The sequence below is a fragment of the Mastomys coucha genome, unplaced genomic scaffold (assembly GCF_008632895.1).
Source record: "Mastomys coucha isolate ucsf_1 unplaced genomic scaffold, UCSF_Mcou_1 pScaffold22, whole genome shotgun sequence".
In the NCBI taxonomy this organism is placed as follows: Eukaryota; Metazoa; Chordata; class Mammalia; order Rodentia; family Muridae; genus Mastomys; species Mastomys coucha.
The window spans coordinates 245,639,140-245,656,609 of NW_022196905.1; the positions used below are offsets into that span (position 1 = coordinate 245,639,140).

The 17,470-nt window shown below is 44.4% G+C and overlaps 1 protein-coding gene across 2 annotated transcripts in view; it reads left to right on the forward strand.

Moving 5' to 3' along the window:
* Wwp2 (WW domain containing E3 ubiquitin protein ligase 2) overlaps positions 1-17,470 on the forward strand; it is a 125,362-nt gene that overhangs the window by 95,387 nt on the left and 12,505 nt on the right. The window contains exons 9-11 of one of the 2 annotated variants that reach the window (XM_031341345.1): positions 7,665-7,754; positions 12,131-12,305; positions 17,071-17,125. In XM_031341345.1, coding sequence (XP_031197205.1) covers positions 7,665-7,754; positions 12,131-12,305; positions 17,071-17,125 — 320 coding nt within the window. Of the gene's footprint in view, positions 1-7,664; positions 7,755-12,130; positions 12,306-16,638; positions 16,965-17,070; positions 17,126-17,470 lie in introns of those variants that run through there. The other variant, XM_031341346.1, reaches the window with a different exon arrangement.

A 17,470-nucleotide genomic window follows, 5' to 3' on the forward strand; every position in this document is an offset into this window, starting at 1 on the left:
AGCCAGCTTGGCATATACTACAAGGTTGGGACAGCCAGCTTGGTATATACTACAAGGTTGGGACAGCCTGGAGTGAGATTCTGTCTCACCCATAAAAACACACAAAAAGCAAAATGACAAGTAAAGTAGACCGTTCTTCTGGAAATGGAATTCCTGCACCACAGTCCATCAGTGTCAGTGGGAAACCCCTCTCAAACTACTTCCCCAAGTTGGCTTGTGGAGTCCCTCTTCTTTGGGTAGCTATGTGCACTCTTGCTAAAATTCATTGTCAGCTCCTTTTCATTGGTCCAATCTACAGAATTTATTATCTTTTTGTGGTTTGAATTTTAATTTCTTTGAGTATTTTTTAAACTCTTTAATATTTTGCTTCTTTATGAATTGCCTTATTGGTATAATTTTTGTTCCATTTTTCTATTTGGCTATTTGTGTTTCTCTCTTTTAAAAAAGATTTGTTTTAATTTTGTGTGTGTGAATCTTATGTATGTATGTATGTATGTATGTATGTATGTATGTATACATACCACATATGTGCCCTGGTACCATGGAGGTTCAGAAGAACTTGAATTGGAGTTATGGACAGTTGTGAGCCACCATGTAGGTACAAGGGAACTGGACCCAGGTCTTCTGCAGGAGCAGCAAATCCTCTCAACTGCTAAGCAGTCGCTCCATTCCTGTGGCTTTTTCTTTAATCTGCAGGGTTTGTTTACTTATGATAGGATCTCCTGTAGCTTAGGGTGACCTTGAACTTGCTCTGTAGCCTAGGCATCTGACTGGAACTCCTTATCCCCCTGCCTCTGCCTCTTGAGTACTGAGGCAGTATATGTGACTTCATGGCTTTTTGGTTGTTGTTTGTTTGTTTGTGGAACTCTCTGTAGACCAGGCTGCCACCACTGCCTGGCTTTGATTTAAAAAAAAAAAAAAAGATTTAATTTTTATTTTTAATTATGTGAATATGTGTGGATATGTGCCCCTGAGTGAAGTGCTCTAAGGAATGAGAAACTTTGGATTTCCTGGAACTGGAGTGGCAATGAGCCACCTGACAAGGACGCTGGGAACCAAGTGTCTTCAGGAAGAGTAGGGAATGTCCTCAGCCACTGAGCCATCTCACCAGCCCCCATTGTAGATCCACATTCTATTTGAATATTTTATCATCTTTAAAATCAGCACAAAACTTAGAAATGTTGGGATGCCATTGTTTACCTGACAGTGTCTTTTTCTTAGTATGTTAATCATACAGGGTCAATTTAGATTTAACTAAAACCAGTATGTTTGTGTAATTAAATTTTCATTACATTTATTTTGTAAGCATGTGGAGGTGAGAAATTACTTCTAAGAGCTGGTTCTGTCCTTCTGCTGTGTGGGTCCCAGGATCAAGTTCAAGAGCAGTGGCCAGCCTCCGTAGTAACCGTCCCAGCCTCTACTGTTTAAACTCAGGTGTGACTTTCTCAAGCATGTTGTCTCTTAACTTGCTTTTCCATCAGATGTTGCAAACATCTGAATAACTTTGTTTCCAGTTTGTTTTGAGAGTGGAATCACCCCAGTATAGAAATAGCATTTCTCATTGCACCATCTGGGGCCATTCAGGGTTTCTGCCACTGCTGTGATGAGCTGTATAGCTGTTCTTATAGCTCCATCCCTGATGCATAATTGTTTCCCTGGGCTCTGTTCTAAAAGAAAACTTGCTAGCTTTTAGGAGATTCATATAGAAAGAGTCATTGGGGATTCATATAGAAAGAGTCATTGAACAAGTTACCAAACTGCCTTTAGAAAGAAAATACTCATTTTCGCTCTCATCCAATGTTTTCAGATTATATACCTATGTTGCCAACCTTCCATTTGAAAAGTGTGTGTGTGCACGTGTGTGCACTACAGAGACCATTTCTGAGACTTGTCTTGATTTTCTGTAAAAGCTTATATTTGAATGTTGCCAGACTCCATTTGGGGCTTTCCCCAAGGCAAAGAAAATGGGATGGTTGAAGAGGAAAAGAAAACAGACTTAATCCAGGAAACTCAGTAGCTGCTACTCTGACATCCCGATCTTAGGGGACATAAAATGCTGTTGGTAGTTATTAAAAGGAAATTAGTGTGCTTAGATTGAAGTTGTAGTTTAGAATTCAGGAAAGGTCCCAGGAGAAGGATGGAGCTGAACACAATCCCTACTCTGTTGAGGGAAAAATCCACTGAAGCCAGGCACCAGTAGGAAGGTGGCTGGTCCCTACATTAGTTTTACATTATGATTCATAACAGTAGCAAAGTTACACTTACCAAGTAGCCACTAAAATAATTTTATGGTTGGAGGTCACCACCACATGAGGAACTGTATTAAAGGGTCACAGCATTAGGAAGGCTGAGAACCACTGTACTAGGTAATCTGGGTTGGTTTTTAGCTCAGGATCCCCCTGCTTTAGCCTCTGGAATGTGGAAAGTATAAATATGTACATATCACATCTTAGTCTTATGATTTTGTTTATTTTTTGTTAATTGCATTTTGTTATTCTTTGAAAATTTCATATAATTTACACAGTCTGTATGATCCTATCCACCTAGTGTTAACTCTTTCCACTCTGCCTAGTGTTCCCACCCCACCACCTTCCCAGTAGTTTTGTTTTCTAATGAGGAAAGCAGGTTTTCTTTGACTGAGAGGGCTATTAACACCCAGTGCCTAGGCTGATAAAACTAAGGACATTAGTGACTACAGATAGTCAAATACTTATTCTCAAACTGCATTTTGAGCATTTAATCTTGTAATTTTATAAAGGTTATTTAGGAAGAACCCTGACACTAACCTGAACTCTTTGCCATTATCAACATTCCCAGCTTTATCCTATTTTGGGTGAAACTGAGATTCTGTCCAACCCCAGGACTAAGGTCTGGATGGTTGGACATATACCCTGTATTTGCAGTTAGTGGATCACGTAGTTCCTTGGGATTTCTAGTGGAGAATTACTTTTGGGAAAATTTTCTGCATGCTAACTAAGCCGGCTACTAACTGAAGAGTTTTGATACAAAGTTTTTCTAGCACAAGCTGTCTTGATGTCCTGATGCTTCTGTCTTTACCTCCCAAGTGCTGAGTGTGTGCACCACACCAAGCTGACTGATCTTTTAGATAGCTGTAGAATGTTGATTGACATCATCCTAGTAGTAGGATTGAGTGTTTGTTTGGCTATAACTCTTTGGTGTGGTGACTGTGGAGCCTAGGAATGGAGAGTGAATGATGCACATCAGAGTGAAGGAGTGAAGGTAGCTTAGGGAAAAGAAAAATTACCTTAAGACTGAATGAAATTGGGGATTACATCTTAAACCTTTTCAAAAACAAGACCTGTTGTTGCCTACTTCAGCCAGGTGTGGTTCACTGAGGGCCAAGGAGCAATGTGTTGGGTAGTGACCTGAAATAAACTCACTGCTTTGAACACTGTTTCCGAGAGCATCAAAGACAGTTATTCAGAGGGGTAGATAGAACCTACTCGACTCGGATGCAGCACCGATCGAGACCTACGGCAATGGATTGAAAAGGCTTTTCATCTCAGTGTGAGCAAGATGCTTAGAGGGACAGAAACTTAACCCCTGGCAGGGATATGCCAACAAAAAGTCAAAGCTAGTATCATTTTCTTGGCATGAGGAGACCGAGCCAAGATGTCGGGAGGCTTAATCTATGTGGGTCAGCAGAAGCTGGAGGCTCTTGTGGCTGCTGACAGAAGTGACCCACTGTGCTGAATGAATGAGGAAGGGATCTGTGTGACTTGTGAATAGCTGTGCAGGTAAGGGAAGAGTGAGAGTTGTCAAAGAAAGGGAGGCAAGCCAGGTCGGGGGTCAGGGAAGACCCACACAGTCATTTAGTCTGAGCAGGAGTCCAGTTTGAAAAGGAAAAATGTAGATCTTAACAAGGCGGTGGAAGGAAGGTCTTGTTCCTCCACTGTTTTGCTAGCTGAGTCTGGTGAAGAGGGTTCATAAGGATAAGGAGCAGGGCTAGACAATAGCAGTCCCTGAAAGAGACTTTCATTCCTAGGATCAGCTGTGATCAAAGATGGGAGGACAGAGCTCTTCTAGGCCTGTGTGCTAAAAGAGCTGCTAGAACTGTGGTGGGATAAAGGGAAGGGGCTTAACACAATTTTGTATCTTGGCAGTTCAATACTACTGTGTGGGTTAAAGGCATTTATTGCTTGGAATTGCTTATCTTCAAATTAAAATATTAGGCAGGGTATAATAAAACTGTTTTCCTTGTTTCAAATGAAACTGTAATCAAAGTTAAAATGGAAACTGCGCATAAAATGAGTTATATATTGAAAGAAAAACATGTTCAGGGGTTTTATTTGTTTGTTTGTTTGTTTGTTTACTTTATTTTTTTATGGTTTTTCGAGACAGGGTTTCTTTGTATAGCCCTGGCTGTCCTGGAACTCACTCTGTAGACCAGGCTGGCCTCGAACTCAGAAATCTGCCTGCCTCTGCCTCCCAAGTGCTGGGATTAAAAGCTGCCCTGCTGTTTGTTTGCTTTTTAAGTCTCCAATTTCTACAACAGATATTTTATCTTTTAAAGAAGGGCATTCCAGGCTGGGTTTGGTAATACATGACTATAAATCCCAGCATACAAGAGGCTGAGGCAGGAGGATGCTGAGTTTGAAGCCAGCATAGGCTGCATAAAAAGACCCTGTTTCAAAAAAGTGGGGTGGGGACACCTTATCAAATTATTATGGACAGTTTTAAAAAAATGAGCAGAGCAGTGTTACTAGGCCTGAGCCTGTTTTTATGTTCTACCGTGCTAGGAATAGTTCCAGGGCCTTCTGCATACTAGGTATGTGATCTGTAAAGTTTGAAGATAGTGTTTGATGTAACCTGAGCTATCCTCAAATTTACTGTGTAGCTGAGGATGACCTTGAGTTACTGGCCCCCCATCTCTGTGGTGGATTCCTGTGGGGTTCGAATGTTTCTCTCAGTAAGTTTGAATGGGGCAGTTTCTATTGCTGTTTCTTTCAGGGAAAGTTATGAAGCACAGATTAGACATTTTGCTCACTTCTTTCTCTCAAGTACTAGCTACATTGAAACAAATTTCCATCTTCAAACAAGCATTGCAGAGCCAGTGAGACAGCTCAACATTGAAGCACTTGCCTCACATACCTGATAACCTGAGTTCAATCCCCAGATCCCATGGAAAGGTGGAAGGAGAGAACCAACTCGGTAAAGTTGTCTGCTGACCTTCATGTGCATGCTATGACAAACATACACCTGCACACATGTATCATGCACACATACAGGCACACAACAATCATAACATTTTAAAACAAGCTTTTTTTGGCTGGGCGATGGTGGTGCACGCCTTTAATTCCAGCACTTGGGAGGCAGAGGCAGGCGGATTTCTGAGTTCGAGGCCAGCCTGGTCTACAGAGTGAGTTCCAGGACAGCCAGGGCTACACAGAGAAACCCTGTCTCGAAAAAACAAAAAAACAAAACAAAACAACAACAACAACAAAAAAAAAAAAAACAAGCTTTTTGTCAGCATAGACTATAGTAAGTATCCTCCTAAAAGACCAGACAGAACCCCACAGTAGAAGTAAATGAAATGAGGGTAACTCAGGGAACTGTTTACATCCTTCATGAAGCAGCATCCTTTGCATAGGTTACTGTATTCTGGATAGGTGTGGCCATTGGCAGGCTGTGGGCAACAGCAGACTTGGGATAGTGGTCCTTACCTGTATGTGTGGTGCTTGAGTTGATTGGCTCTGAGTCCCCCAGTGCCTTTTCTCTCCTCAGCACCCAGTCTCATATAAACAAACTTAACCCCAGTTGTCAGATAACAGTGCACTATGTTCCTGGATTGTATAAATCTATTCAAAAGATTCTCAGCTAATAAATCCTACAGTTTAAAAAAATAAACATCACTGGCTACATAGTGAGACCCTGCCTCAACATAGATAAATCACAAATATATATATAATACTAAAGGAACAGAACTAGTGACATAATATTTTGAGATTTTATTTATTTATTTATTTATTCTATGTAAGTACACTGTAGCTGTCTTTTTTTGTTTGTTTGGTTGGTTGGTTGGGTTTTTTTTGTTTTGTTTTTGTTTTTTCGAGACAGGGTTTCTCTGTGTAGTCCTGGCTGTCCTGGAACTCACTCTGTAGACCAGGCTGGCCTGGAACTCAGAAATCCACCTGCCTCTGCCTCCCAAGTGCTGGGATTAAAGGCATGCGCCACCACCGCCCGGCTTTATTTATATGTAAGTACACTGTAGCTGTCTTCAGACACACCAGAGGAGGGTATCAGATCTCATTACAGATGGTTATGAGCCACCATGTGGTTGCTGGGATTTGAACTCAGGACCTCTGGAAGAGCAGTCAGTGTTCTTTTTTTGTTTTGTTTTGTTTTGTTGTTTTTTTTGAGACAGGGTTTCTCTGTATAGCTCTGGCTGTCCTGGAACTCACTCTGTAGACCAGGCTGGTCTCGAACTCAGAAATCCGCCTGCCTGCCTCTGCCTCCCAAGTGCTGGGATTAAACAGTCAGTGTTCTTAACTGCTGAGCCACCTCTCCAGCCCGAGATTTTATTTTATTGTCTTTGAGCTTTTTTTTTTTTTTTTTTTTTTTTTTGCCTGAGTGTAAGTGTGTGTACTTCACACATGCAGCATACTCAGAGGCCAGGAGAGGGTGTCAGATACCCTGGTACTGGAGTTACAGACAGTTGTAAGCCATTTGGGTGAGTGCTGGGAATTAAGCCTGGCTCCTCTAGGAAAGCAGCCAGTGCTTTTAACTACTGAGTCATCCTTCCAGCCCCATGATACTTGTTCTTTTTGTTTGTTTGTTTCTTTTAAAAGCAGGTTGTGGTGGCTTATAAGGCAGAAGGGAGTCCATCAGTAAACTTTTAGAGAAGTCTATAAAACTCAGAAATTGCATGCAAATTTTTGTTAGAAGTTCATTTTAGAAGGAAAACAGCCTAAACTCCATCATATTCTTAAGGGATCTTTGATCATAAACCACTCAAGAAGAACTGACTTGGAAAATCCATGGAGTAGGGGCTGGAGAGATGGCTGAGCAGTTGAGTGCTGACTGCTCTTCCAGAGGTCCTGAGTTCAATTCCCAGCAACCACATGGTGGCTCACAACCGTCTGTAATGGGATCCAATACCCTCTTCTGGTGTGTGAAGAGAGCTGCAGTGTACTCACATACATAAAATAAATAAATAAAATCTTTAAAAGGAAAATCCACGGAGCAGTTGGAGAGATGGCCTGTCAGTGGTGAAGAACACACAGTGCTCTTTCAGAGGACCTTAGTGCCATTCCCGGGTTGGGTGGCTCACCACTGCCTGCAGCCTTAGCTCCCGGGGATCCAGTGTGGCTTTCTCAGACACTTGCACTCAGATGCATTTACTCTTCCATGGACACACAGGCATACATGCATAATTAAAGGCTGATCTTTAAAAAAAGACTCATACAATGCAGGCATATGGTGCTTTGGGAGAATTTATAATAATACCTACTGTAAAGGGACACTACTGTAGTTTGTCAAGGAGGTTCTAGCAGCAGCACAGAACTGGTATGACACTGGGCTGACCTTGAATGTCATCTTTGGTTTTTTTCTTTTGACCTCATCCACAGTGAAGACTTCCTTCGTAACTGGGACTGTACCTTTCAACTGAAGTGTTATGCCTCCCCTTGGTTTTTATTTTCCAGATGGGAACAGAGAGAGCTGCCCAACGGGCGTGTCTATTATGTTGATCACAATACCAAGACCACCACCTGGGAGCGGCCTCTTCCTCCAGGGTAAGACTTGAGGCTTTAGAGTGGGTACCAGGACTCTCCCATGGCATCCCCACCACTCCAGAATGCTGTCTTGATCTTACCCTGTTTTCTTTTTGCTGGCTTTCCCTTCCTTCCAATCTCCCTTGACTCCAGTCTATCCTTTTTCCTCCACTTGCTTTGCATTGGCCCTAACTCATGGGCTGGGGCTCTCTTACTGTGTGGTGTTCAGTGCTGACAGAACACTGGAGTCCTAGAGACTGGAGGGGTGAAGAAGCCTCCTGGGCCTTGAGGTATTAGTGGCCTTAGTTAGCTCTCTAACTCCTATGTGGATTGGCGACTCAGTTTCTTCTTTTGGAGGCAGCAGACCATTACCCTGGGTCTCTTGAAGACTTTTCCTCTCCAGTCATCTTAATTCAGCCCTCCTTCTTGGAATGTACTGTAATATGTTGCAGGTCTTTGGAGTTAAATAGGTACAGGGTGATTAAAAAAAAAAAAGAGTTGGAGTCGGGCGGTGGTGGCTCACGCCTTTAATCCCAGCACTTGGGAGGCAGAGGCAGGTGGATTTCTGAGTTCCAGGCCAGCCTGGTCTACAGAGTGAGTTCCAGGACAGCCAGGGCTATACAGAGAAACCCTATCTCGAAAACCCCCCCAAAAAAAAAAAAAAAAAAAAAAAAAAAAAAAAAAAAAACCAAAACAAAACAAAACAAAAAAACAGCAACAACAACAAAAAAAACAGGGTTGGAAGCTAGGGAGATGTTCAGAGGTTAAGAGCACTGACTGCTCTTCCAGAGACCTGGCTTCAGTTTGTAGCACCCATGTCAGGTAGCCTATAACCACCTGTGACTCCAGCTCTGGAGTATCTGATTTCCTCTTCTAGATTCTGGGGGCAGCCACACATATGCATATACCCACACACATACATAAACTCTTAAAAGAAAGGAGGAAAGGTAAAAAGAAAGAAAAGACAGGGACAGGACCAGTAGCTGGGGAGATGGAGCAGTTGGAAAAGTACTTGCTATGCAAGCATGACAGAGCTGAATTCAACAGCCATCTAAAAAGCCAGGTGCAGTAGTGTATACCAAAGAGACAGAGACACTGGCCAGCTACTCTCTAGCTGAGTCTAGGTCCAGGTTCAGTAAATACCCTGCTTCCATGGAGAGCAATAGTGGAAGACACCAAAGTCAACCTTTGCCCTTTATACCTGTGTACATATACATACATCTGTACACATACACATGGACTTGTATACAAATAGAGGAAGACACCAGTGCCAACCTCTGCCCATGTATATGTATACATATATCTATACATCTACACATGAACATTTATACAATGCAGCATATATATGCATGTATAAAGAAAAAGAGAGTTGCTGCATTTCCCTATAAAGCCTATCCCGAAAAGTGGGATGCTCCTAACTCATCTGTGAGAACACAGTAGAGTTCTCCAAAACCAAAGGCCGACCGAGACTTCCAAGTGGGATAAGACTGTCTAAGTTCAAGAAAAAAAGGGGTTTGATTTCCTGTCTGCCAGGAACAGAAAGTTCTTTCCACATGCTTCTCCTGTCTTGAGAGCTGAGAGCTTACAAAAGGGAATGCATTCTGCTCGCAAGAATGTCCTTACCCCCCAGTGTAGCCATGAAAAGCTTCTGTGTAAATATGAACATTGTCCTCCCAGTTTGCCCAGAGAAAGGGTGGTGGCTTGTGCGCACTCTGGGAAGAGCCTCTATGTTTGTTAAGTTCAGCTGTCAGGTGTGTGCCAGACAAACCCCACCTCACTGTCTGGCTCTACAGATTGTATATACATGCTTCTATTGCTCCAGTTTCCAGTAGAGTGCCAGGTTTTCCTTTTTCTTCCTTGCTTGCCCTGGAGTGGTTCTCCCAACTTATCATCTGTAGTGCTCACTCTGTTTTTACTTGGACTTGAAGTCAAGTGAAGGCTACCAAAGTTAAATATTGGCTTGTTAAAGTTTTCTTTTCTTCAATTTCCACATCTTATTGTGGAAATGATGGAAATTTTTATACTACTATGGGAAACTTCAGGTATACATAGAATAGTATAATGAGCCCTCATATTCATAGACAGTTTTGTTTTTTCAGTACCAGGGGTTGGTGCCTTATCACAGCAAGTGGATAAATCCAGCCCTCCACCCATTTTTGTAAATAAAATTTTCTTAGAGCATGGCCACATTCATTTGTTAACTTCCCCATCCCCCTTCCCTTTTTTCCCTCGGTGTTGGGGGAATCACACCCAGCGCCTTGGGCGTGGTCAGCATGATTGATAGGTGCTGTACCTCGAGCCACACTGAGGTTGTGGAGGGTTTACTGTTGTGGTTGGTTGTTGTTCTGTTTAGTGTGGTCTGTTTTTGATTCTGGTTCTCTCTGTATAGCCCTGGCTGGCCCAGAGCTTGATGTGTAGCAGGCTGGCCTCCTGTCCCTGCTCTTGAGTGCTAAGGTTAAGGTATCTGGCTCAGTTGGGGGTTGTTTGTTTATTTTGTTTTGTGTTTTTGAGACAGGCTTCTTACTCTGAAGCCCTTGCTGTTCTGGAACTAACTTTGTCTCACTGAGTAGCCCACGGAGTCCTTGAACCTATGGTGTTCAGTCTCATGTTTTTAATGGCTACTTTCATTCTTCAGTGGCACAATCTAGTGACTGCAACACAGAGAGTTTTAAACATTTACTTTATAGGAAACATTTCCAGTTTGTGATCTGTAACCTTTATTCTCCACCCTTGCTTGTATTGGTTTGGGTTATTTTGAGGCAGACCCTATACATTATCCTTTAGTCATATTTCAGTACACACTTCTAAAATATGTCATTAATCAAGTATACATGCATGCACACACACACTTTAAAATGTAATATAAAAAATTTTTAAAAGAAAAAAAAGAGGTGGACATGGTGGTGCACACCTTTAATCCCAGCACTTGAGAGGCAGAAACAGGTGAATCTTGGTCTATATAATGAGTTCCAGGACAGCCATAGCTATACAGTGAGACTCTGTCTAAAAAGCAAAAAACAAAACACCAAAAAAAAAAAAAAAAAAAAAAAAAAAAAAAAAAAAAAAAGGATTACCAAAATGGAAATGTGTGGTGTGCAGATTCGTAGGGTTCAGCCTGGAAAATGGAAATGTGTATTGTGCAGATTAACAGGGTTCAGCCTAGAAAATGGAAATGTGAAGTGTGCAGATTAACAGGGTTCAGCCTGGAAAATGGAAATGTGTAGTATGCAGATTAACAGGGTTCAGCCTGGAAAATGGAAATGTGTAGTATGCAGATTAACAGGGTTCAGCCTGGAAAATGAAGAGTGATCCACCCAAGCCACATCTAATGGAATTTGAGGGTGCCAAGAAAAGATGTTGGAATCTTCCAGAGGGACAAAATGGGGTACACAAAAAGGATTGGAAGTCAGGAATGCCATGCAGCTGTAGAGTGGGCCATTCTATTAAGGATGGAAAATGGCTTCCTGTTGCTTTAACATTCCACTGTGGAGGATGGAATAAAGGCATCCTCAGACATGCTGGGTTTCAGAAACTTGACTTTGGAGCCTTTACTCAAAGTACTGTGTGATTTACTTCACCATATGAGAGCAAGCCAACCCAGAAGAAAGGATGGGTGCAGCTCACAGCACACTCTGGACCCAACCCAGAGTCCATTGGAAGTCCTATGGGGAAGAAAGGGTAAGATTTAGACTTGGGACAACAGTGCAGAGCAGAGTGTTTTAGACATACAACTGTCCACTTTAGAGGGAGGGTGTGGATAGGGATGCCCAAGACATCAATGACACCGAGAAGTCACCCATCCTTTTAGAGAAATAAAGCACAAAAATTGGTATCCAAAGTTGAGGATGGTGGCATACACCTTTAATCCCAGCACTCAAGAGCCAGAGGCAGGAAAATGTCTGAGGTCATGGCTAGCATAAGTCTAGAGTGAGTTACACATTAGCCCAGAGTACACTGTGAGACCCTTTCTCGAAAACCAACAAACCAATACCCAATCTGACTTAAGCATTACAGGGAGTTTTCAGCTCATGCGATGGGAAAATTTAGATGCCCTGATATCTGGTGAACCTAGATCTTGTGTCTCAGTACTATCTCAAGAGCCAGCTTTTCTTCTATCTTTCTGTCCTGCTATCTACTGGGCCACCTTATGTAGTTGAACAAGTGGCTGTTGGGTATGTGCTCTCTCACATGCATTCAGAAAAGGTTTGTCTCTCCTCGAATTCTAAGCAAGTATTCTGAGATTCACTTTAATTGTCCCAGCATAGGTCCTAGGTCCTGTGCCCACCTGTGTATAAGCAATTCAACTCCCTGAAAGACATCCTGAGAACATTTTTAGAACTTGGTGGGGAAGGGAAGCAGCAAGGTCAACGTACTCAGTATGAGCTCCTTGTTTCCAGGTGGGAAAAACGCACAGACCCCCGAGGGAGGTTTTACTATGTGGACCACAACACCCGGACAACCACTTGGCAGCGCCCGACTGCTGAGTACGTGCGGAACTATGAGCAGTGGCAGTCCCAGCGGAATCAGTTGCAGGGGGCCATGCAGCACTTCAGCCAAAGATTCCTCTACCAGGTGAGAGATTGAGAGCCTGCCAAGGGCAGGGTGACTCCTGCATGCTAATGTTTGCAGCCACACACACAGTGTAGTGGCCAGAGATGTCAGTGCTTCCACACAACAGACTTCACTCATCACAGCGAGATTCCTCAAGTTTGTAACTTAGTAACTCCATGCCCTGCCTCTGGTCAGTGCACCCCTATGTCTGAAGCTGGAGTTGATGTCTTTCTTGCTAATGAGTAAGTAGTCTTGGCTCCCAAACCAGGAAAGCCTGTGGCAGTACCTCCACCCCCTGGGTCTTTATCTAATTTCTCTAATTGTTAAAAATTGCTGAAAGTGATCTTTTACTCTGGCCCAGACTTCAGGTTCTTTTACAAGTTGTGTACGTAGGACTAGAGGAGTTCTAGCTTCACTTCTGCTTGGTCTTTTTGCAGGTTTTCTTTTTGCCCATCTCTCTCATTTTAGCAAGACCTCAGGGTAGATGTTTGATTTGGGAGGGGGAGCATCTTGAGAGATGGAATTTAAATGTAAAACAGTTTTCTTTTAGAGTACCATGGAATGGTTTTTGTGGCTTAGCTGCAGATGTGGAGGCTCTGTGTGGACTGGGGGAGTCACCTTGTTTCTGTGAAATAGAAGATGTACTGAAAAAAGACTTGGTGGAACCCCCCCCCCCCTTTTCTTGGTCTTCTCTAAATTTCTCTGTTGGTTTTCTCCTGCTTTTGGTTTCCCCTCTTGTTTGCTATGGTGCCATGTCCTGGTTACAAGTAAGAAGGCTTGCTTTCATACAGTTATTCTGGGGTTTGGCCTTGGCCCAGGGTTTGACTGGGAAGAGTAAGAACTGATACTGTGCTAGCAGCACTCCCATCCTGTTCCTTCTCTTGCTGGGCTTAAACTGAGATCTTGTTCTTTGGTGCACTTTAAAGAGCATCAAATACAGTTTAAAGTGGGAGTCAAGGACATCCAGAGCTCCTGCCTTCCCTTCCTGGGCCTGCCTCCCAGTGCATGCACCTTTCCCACATTCCCTGGGTTACTGTTCTCTGCATATCTAGTGGTTTGTTTTTAACTGCCTAAGGTCCTCTGTTGCTCTGAATTAGCATGCCTGTGCTTTTGTTTGCTTTGCTCTATGTTGTGCTCCTGCTGTGGTCCACTGAGGACAGCAGCAGTCTTACACACGTGTCGTTGCACCAGCACCCAGCCCTGTCCTGTCCCAAAGGCTACTTTTTTCTTTTTCCGAGACAGGGTTTCTTTGTGTAACCCTGGCTGTCCTGGAACTCACTCTGTAGACCAGGCTGGCCTTGAACTCAGAAATCTGCCTGCCTCTGCCTCCCAAGTGCTGGGATTAAAGGCGTGCACCACCACACCTGGTAGGCTACTATTTATATGGCACCTCTGTCCTCATTCCACCACGTCCTCCTCTGATGTCCTGCAGAAGCCAGGATCTACAGTGTGACCCAGGTTGTTCTGTGCTTCCTGCTTTGAATCCTTAGGTTGAACTGTTTAGAAGCAGAGGGCTCTGTCCTTCCCTCGAATCCCTCAGGCACCTGGATTCTGCTCTGGTCCCTCAGATCCATCGTTCTAACATGACCGCCGCCTTCTTCTCTGCACTTTGGCCTTCCCAGAGTCTTTCCTGTCCTCGGCTGTGCTTGGTAGACATTCTTTATTTCTGAGTTTGTATCTCAAAATATTCCTGGGACTTTGTGCTTAATCCCAGAGGGAACTGAACTCACATGAGCGTTCTGGCTCATTCTGGCTCTCGGCTGCATCCTGCGCCTCCAGCCCTGGATATTCCCCAGGAAGGTGGTTCAGCAGGCACATTTGTTTTTCTGATTATGAAGGACCTTGTCTGTCAGAGTTACCCGCACTTCTAGGAGCTCCCTTTTGGGCATCAGTCAGTCCCCTTGTCCTGTCTGTGGGCCTTTCCAGCTCTTCTCTGTGGACCACACTTGGACCCTCAGGAGAGATGAGGAGAAGGAGCCTTTGCTTGCCCACTGAAGGCATGGGGATTTGCTTGGGGTTTTCTGGTCATGGTGCAAAGCTTTTATTACAGTTTCCCCTCACTTCTGTGCCTTTCCTTTTCTTACTATTTGAGTTGTAAAATATACCTCATCGAAAAACTACCCAAGCCGGACAGTGGTGGTGCATGCCTTTAATCCCAGCACTTGGGAGGCAGGGACAGGCAGATTTCTGAGTTCGAGGCCAGCCTGGTCTACAGAGTGAGCTCCAGGCCAGTCAGGGCTACACAGAGAAACCCTGTCTCAAAAAACCAAAAAAAAAAAAAAAAAAAAAAAAAAAAAAAAAAAGAAGAAGAAGAAGAAGAAGAAGAAGAAGAAAAACTACCCAAAAAGTCATGTGATTCACTTTAGCTATAACAGTAAAATCACCATTGGAGTTCATGGTTCTTCAGTCTGGTCCCTCTCTGTCTTTTCTTCTCTGTCCTTCTTGCAGGCCAAGGGTGTGTGTGTGTGTGTGTGTGTGTGTGTGTGTGTGTGTGTGTGTGAGTAGAGCTGATAAGGAGGGCACCAGAAAATTCAAAAGGTGAAGGAAAACCAATGTTGTAGAACATTTGGGATAGAAACAACAAAACCAAACAAAAACGAGCAAGGATAAGCCAAGGGTCTTAGCGAGGCATGGCATCCATACCTGGAGTCTCACGCTTGGGAAGCTGAGTTTAAGGAGATCACTGAGCCCGAGTTTGAACCCAGCCTGAACTACATAGAGAGATTTCAGTTCAAGAAAAAAAGAGGATAATGAATATTTTGGTTCCAAGTTGTGCTATCAGTAACCTTTTGACCTGGTTGCAGAATTAAGTATAAGGTCAGTAGAAGGAAGCTGGCTGAGTCCGTCCCTGCCAGCTGGTAGCAGATCTCCTGCAAAAACCTGGGATACTTTATACATTAGCTGCACATTCCAAGAGTCTGAAGCCAATTGTCTCTTCTTTTTCTTTCTTTACAGTTTTCTTTTGTTGTTGTTCGAGGCAGGTTTTCTCTACATAGCCTGGATGGCCTGGAGCTTGCTATGTAGACTAGGCTAGCATTGAACTCACAGAGACCCATTTACCTCTGCCTTTCAAGTGTTGGGATCAAAGGTGTGCACCACCACACCTTACTTGTTTGAATTGCAGGCTGGGCCCGTGCTTATTGCTAAGAGCATTCAGCTAGCATGTGTGACTCCCTGGGGTCAGTTCCTGAAAGCTGCAGCCATGCCCGTCGCTCAGTGTTGACCCACCACCGCCTTTGGTTTGCCTGCTACCTGATGGGTGCATGTGTTTCCTATTCGTTCTTCATCTTCTGCTGCTAAGGGCTTTCATGAAGACTCTTACACCCTTAACTAGCAAGTGGAGCAGGGGTGTTCTGAGGTGCTAAGTCTCACTGATGCCCACCCTTCCAATGCCTAGATATACCCAGAAGCCCAGTGTGAATTGGGCTTCAGTATTGAGGTAGATCTGAGTTGGGATGGAGTTGGTAATGGGCATCAAGCCGAGACCAGCTCCCCCAACTTTGCAGGGCTTCCTTTGTGCCATTTGGCAGGAGGCCCTCTACTGAAAGGGGCCCTATCCCATCAAGGAACCTATGGTTTCAAGTCTTACTGTTGGAATTACTTGGAAGAGGAGCCTGTGTTGCCACCTTGGGAAGAAAGTTTCTCTGTCCCTTCAGTTGGGGGTAGAGGGAGGGCTGCAGTGGGCTTGGCTGGCAGTGGAGCACCACCAGTGTTTGCACAAGGCCAGACTGAGCCCCATTCATCCTCTGGCTGGTGTGTGTGGCTCTGTCATCCCCAGATGGAGCCAGCCAGGTCTGCAGCCTGAAGTCTGCATTTAGAACTTGATCCCCTAGTACGATGATTAAATTCTAGTAAGTGAAATAAAAATGCTTGAGTGGGGGAGAGAACGGAGTCAAACAATCGTTTTATTTAACTATGAAAAGTTTTTGACAGTGCGCCCCCCCCCCCCCCAGCTTCCCGAAGGCTAAGAGGGCTCTCCATCTACTGCAGCCCTTCCCCTGGGACTTTGAAGCAGTAATAGGCTGAAGGGGCAGTGTAAATAGTGACCCTGGCGTCCAGGAGCCCCTTCCCCCTTCTCTTTCCCCAGCCCCAGCACCAGCTCCCCAGACAGGCAAACACAGAACACTGAGCAACTTCAGGTCCAAGCAGGGAAGAATAAAGGTGCTTTGTGAAGGGAAAGGAAAACATTCCTGGGGGAGGTGAGGGGCTGGGGCATGAAAGTGCCCTCAGTCTGGGTGGATGCTGCACACCCAGGAGGGAGGTGGTGGGAGGAGGGCCGGGCCCAGCCAGGAAGCCCTGGGCGTGGGCAGGGCTTGTGGGAATGATTTCATTGGAAAGGCCTGCGGTATTTTTTCCCCTCCTGTGTGTGGTTCTTGGAGAAAGTTGGAGGTGGTGAGGATTTCAGTTGCCTTGGCCGCCTGGAGCAGGAGCTGAGCAGAGGTCGGCAGTGAGCTGGCGGGGAGCTTGCTCTGAGCCTTCCGGCCATGCTCAGACCTGGCTTCTGCCTGGAGCTCTTGCCTACCATCCTCAGGACACCTCTGACTCCACTTGCTCTCCCTGTCCCTAGTCCTCTTGGGGTGCATAGAATTCTTTTCCTGGTTTTTCTTAAACAAAAACTTTAAAGGAGCAGATGCTGTCTGAGGTCCCACTACATTCTCTGCTAAGGGCTAAAATGTGGAAGTGAGTCTTTGGCTTTTTTACTTCTATTGATCCATTTATTTTTAACCAGAGTCTTCTGTGTTTTTTTTTTTTTTAACTTCTGTGTTGTACTGTTTCTTGTGTTTAGTCTTCGAGTGCTTCGACTGACCATGATCCCTTGGGCCCCCTCCCGCCTGGCTGGGGTAAGTATTGTGTTGTTGGCCTTCTGTTTGGCAGTCATACCATTCTTTCCCCATCTCCTGCATGTGCTATCTATCCCTCGGGTTTTCATTGCACTTAAACATGTGCTGAGAACACCTAGTTGGAATGACAGCAGTGGTAAAGCCAGCAGGGTTCGCCTGTGCAGCAGTCACCTGCCACAGCTAATGGAGGGAGCTATGTAACCCCAAGAAAGAGTTCCCCAAGCTACTGTTGTGTCTGAGTCCTGAGTCCTCAGTGACTATTTTGGCACGTCTCATGTCCATGCAGACTTCTTTCTGTCTGTGACACTGATGGAGGTCACCGTCTTAACAGGTCTTCTCTTTGCA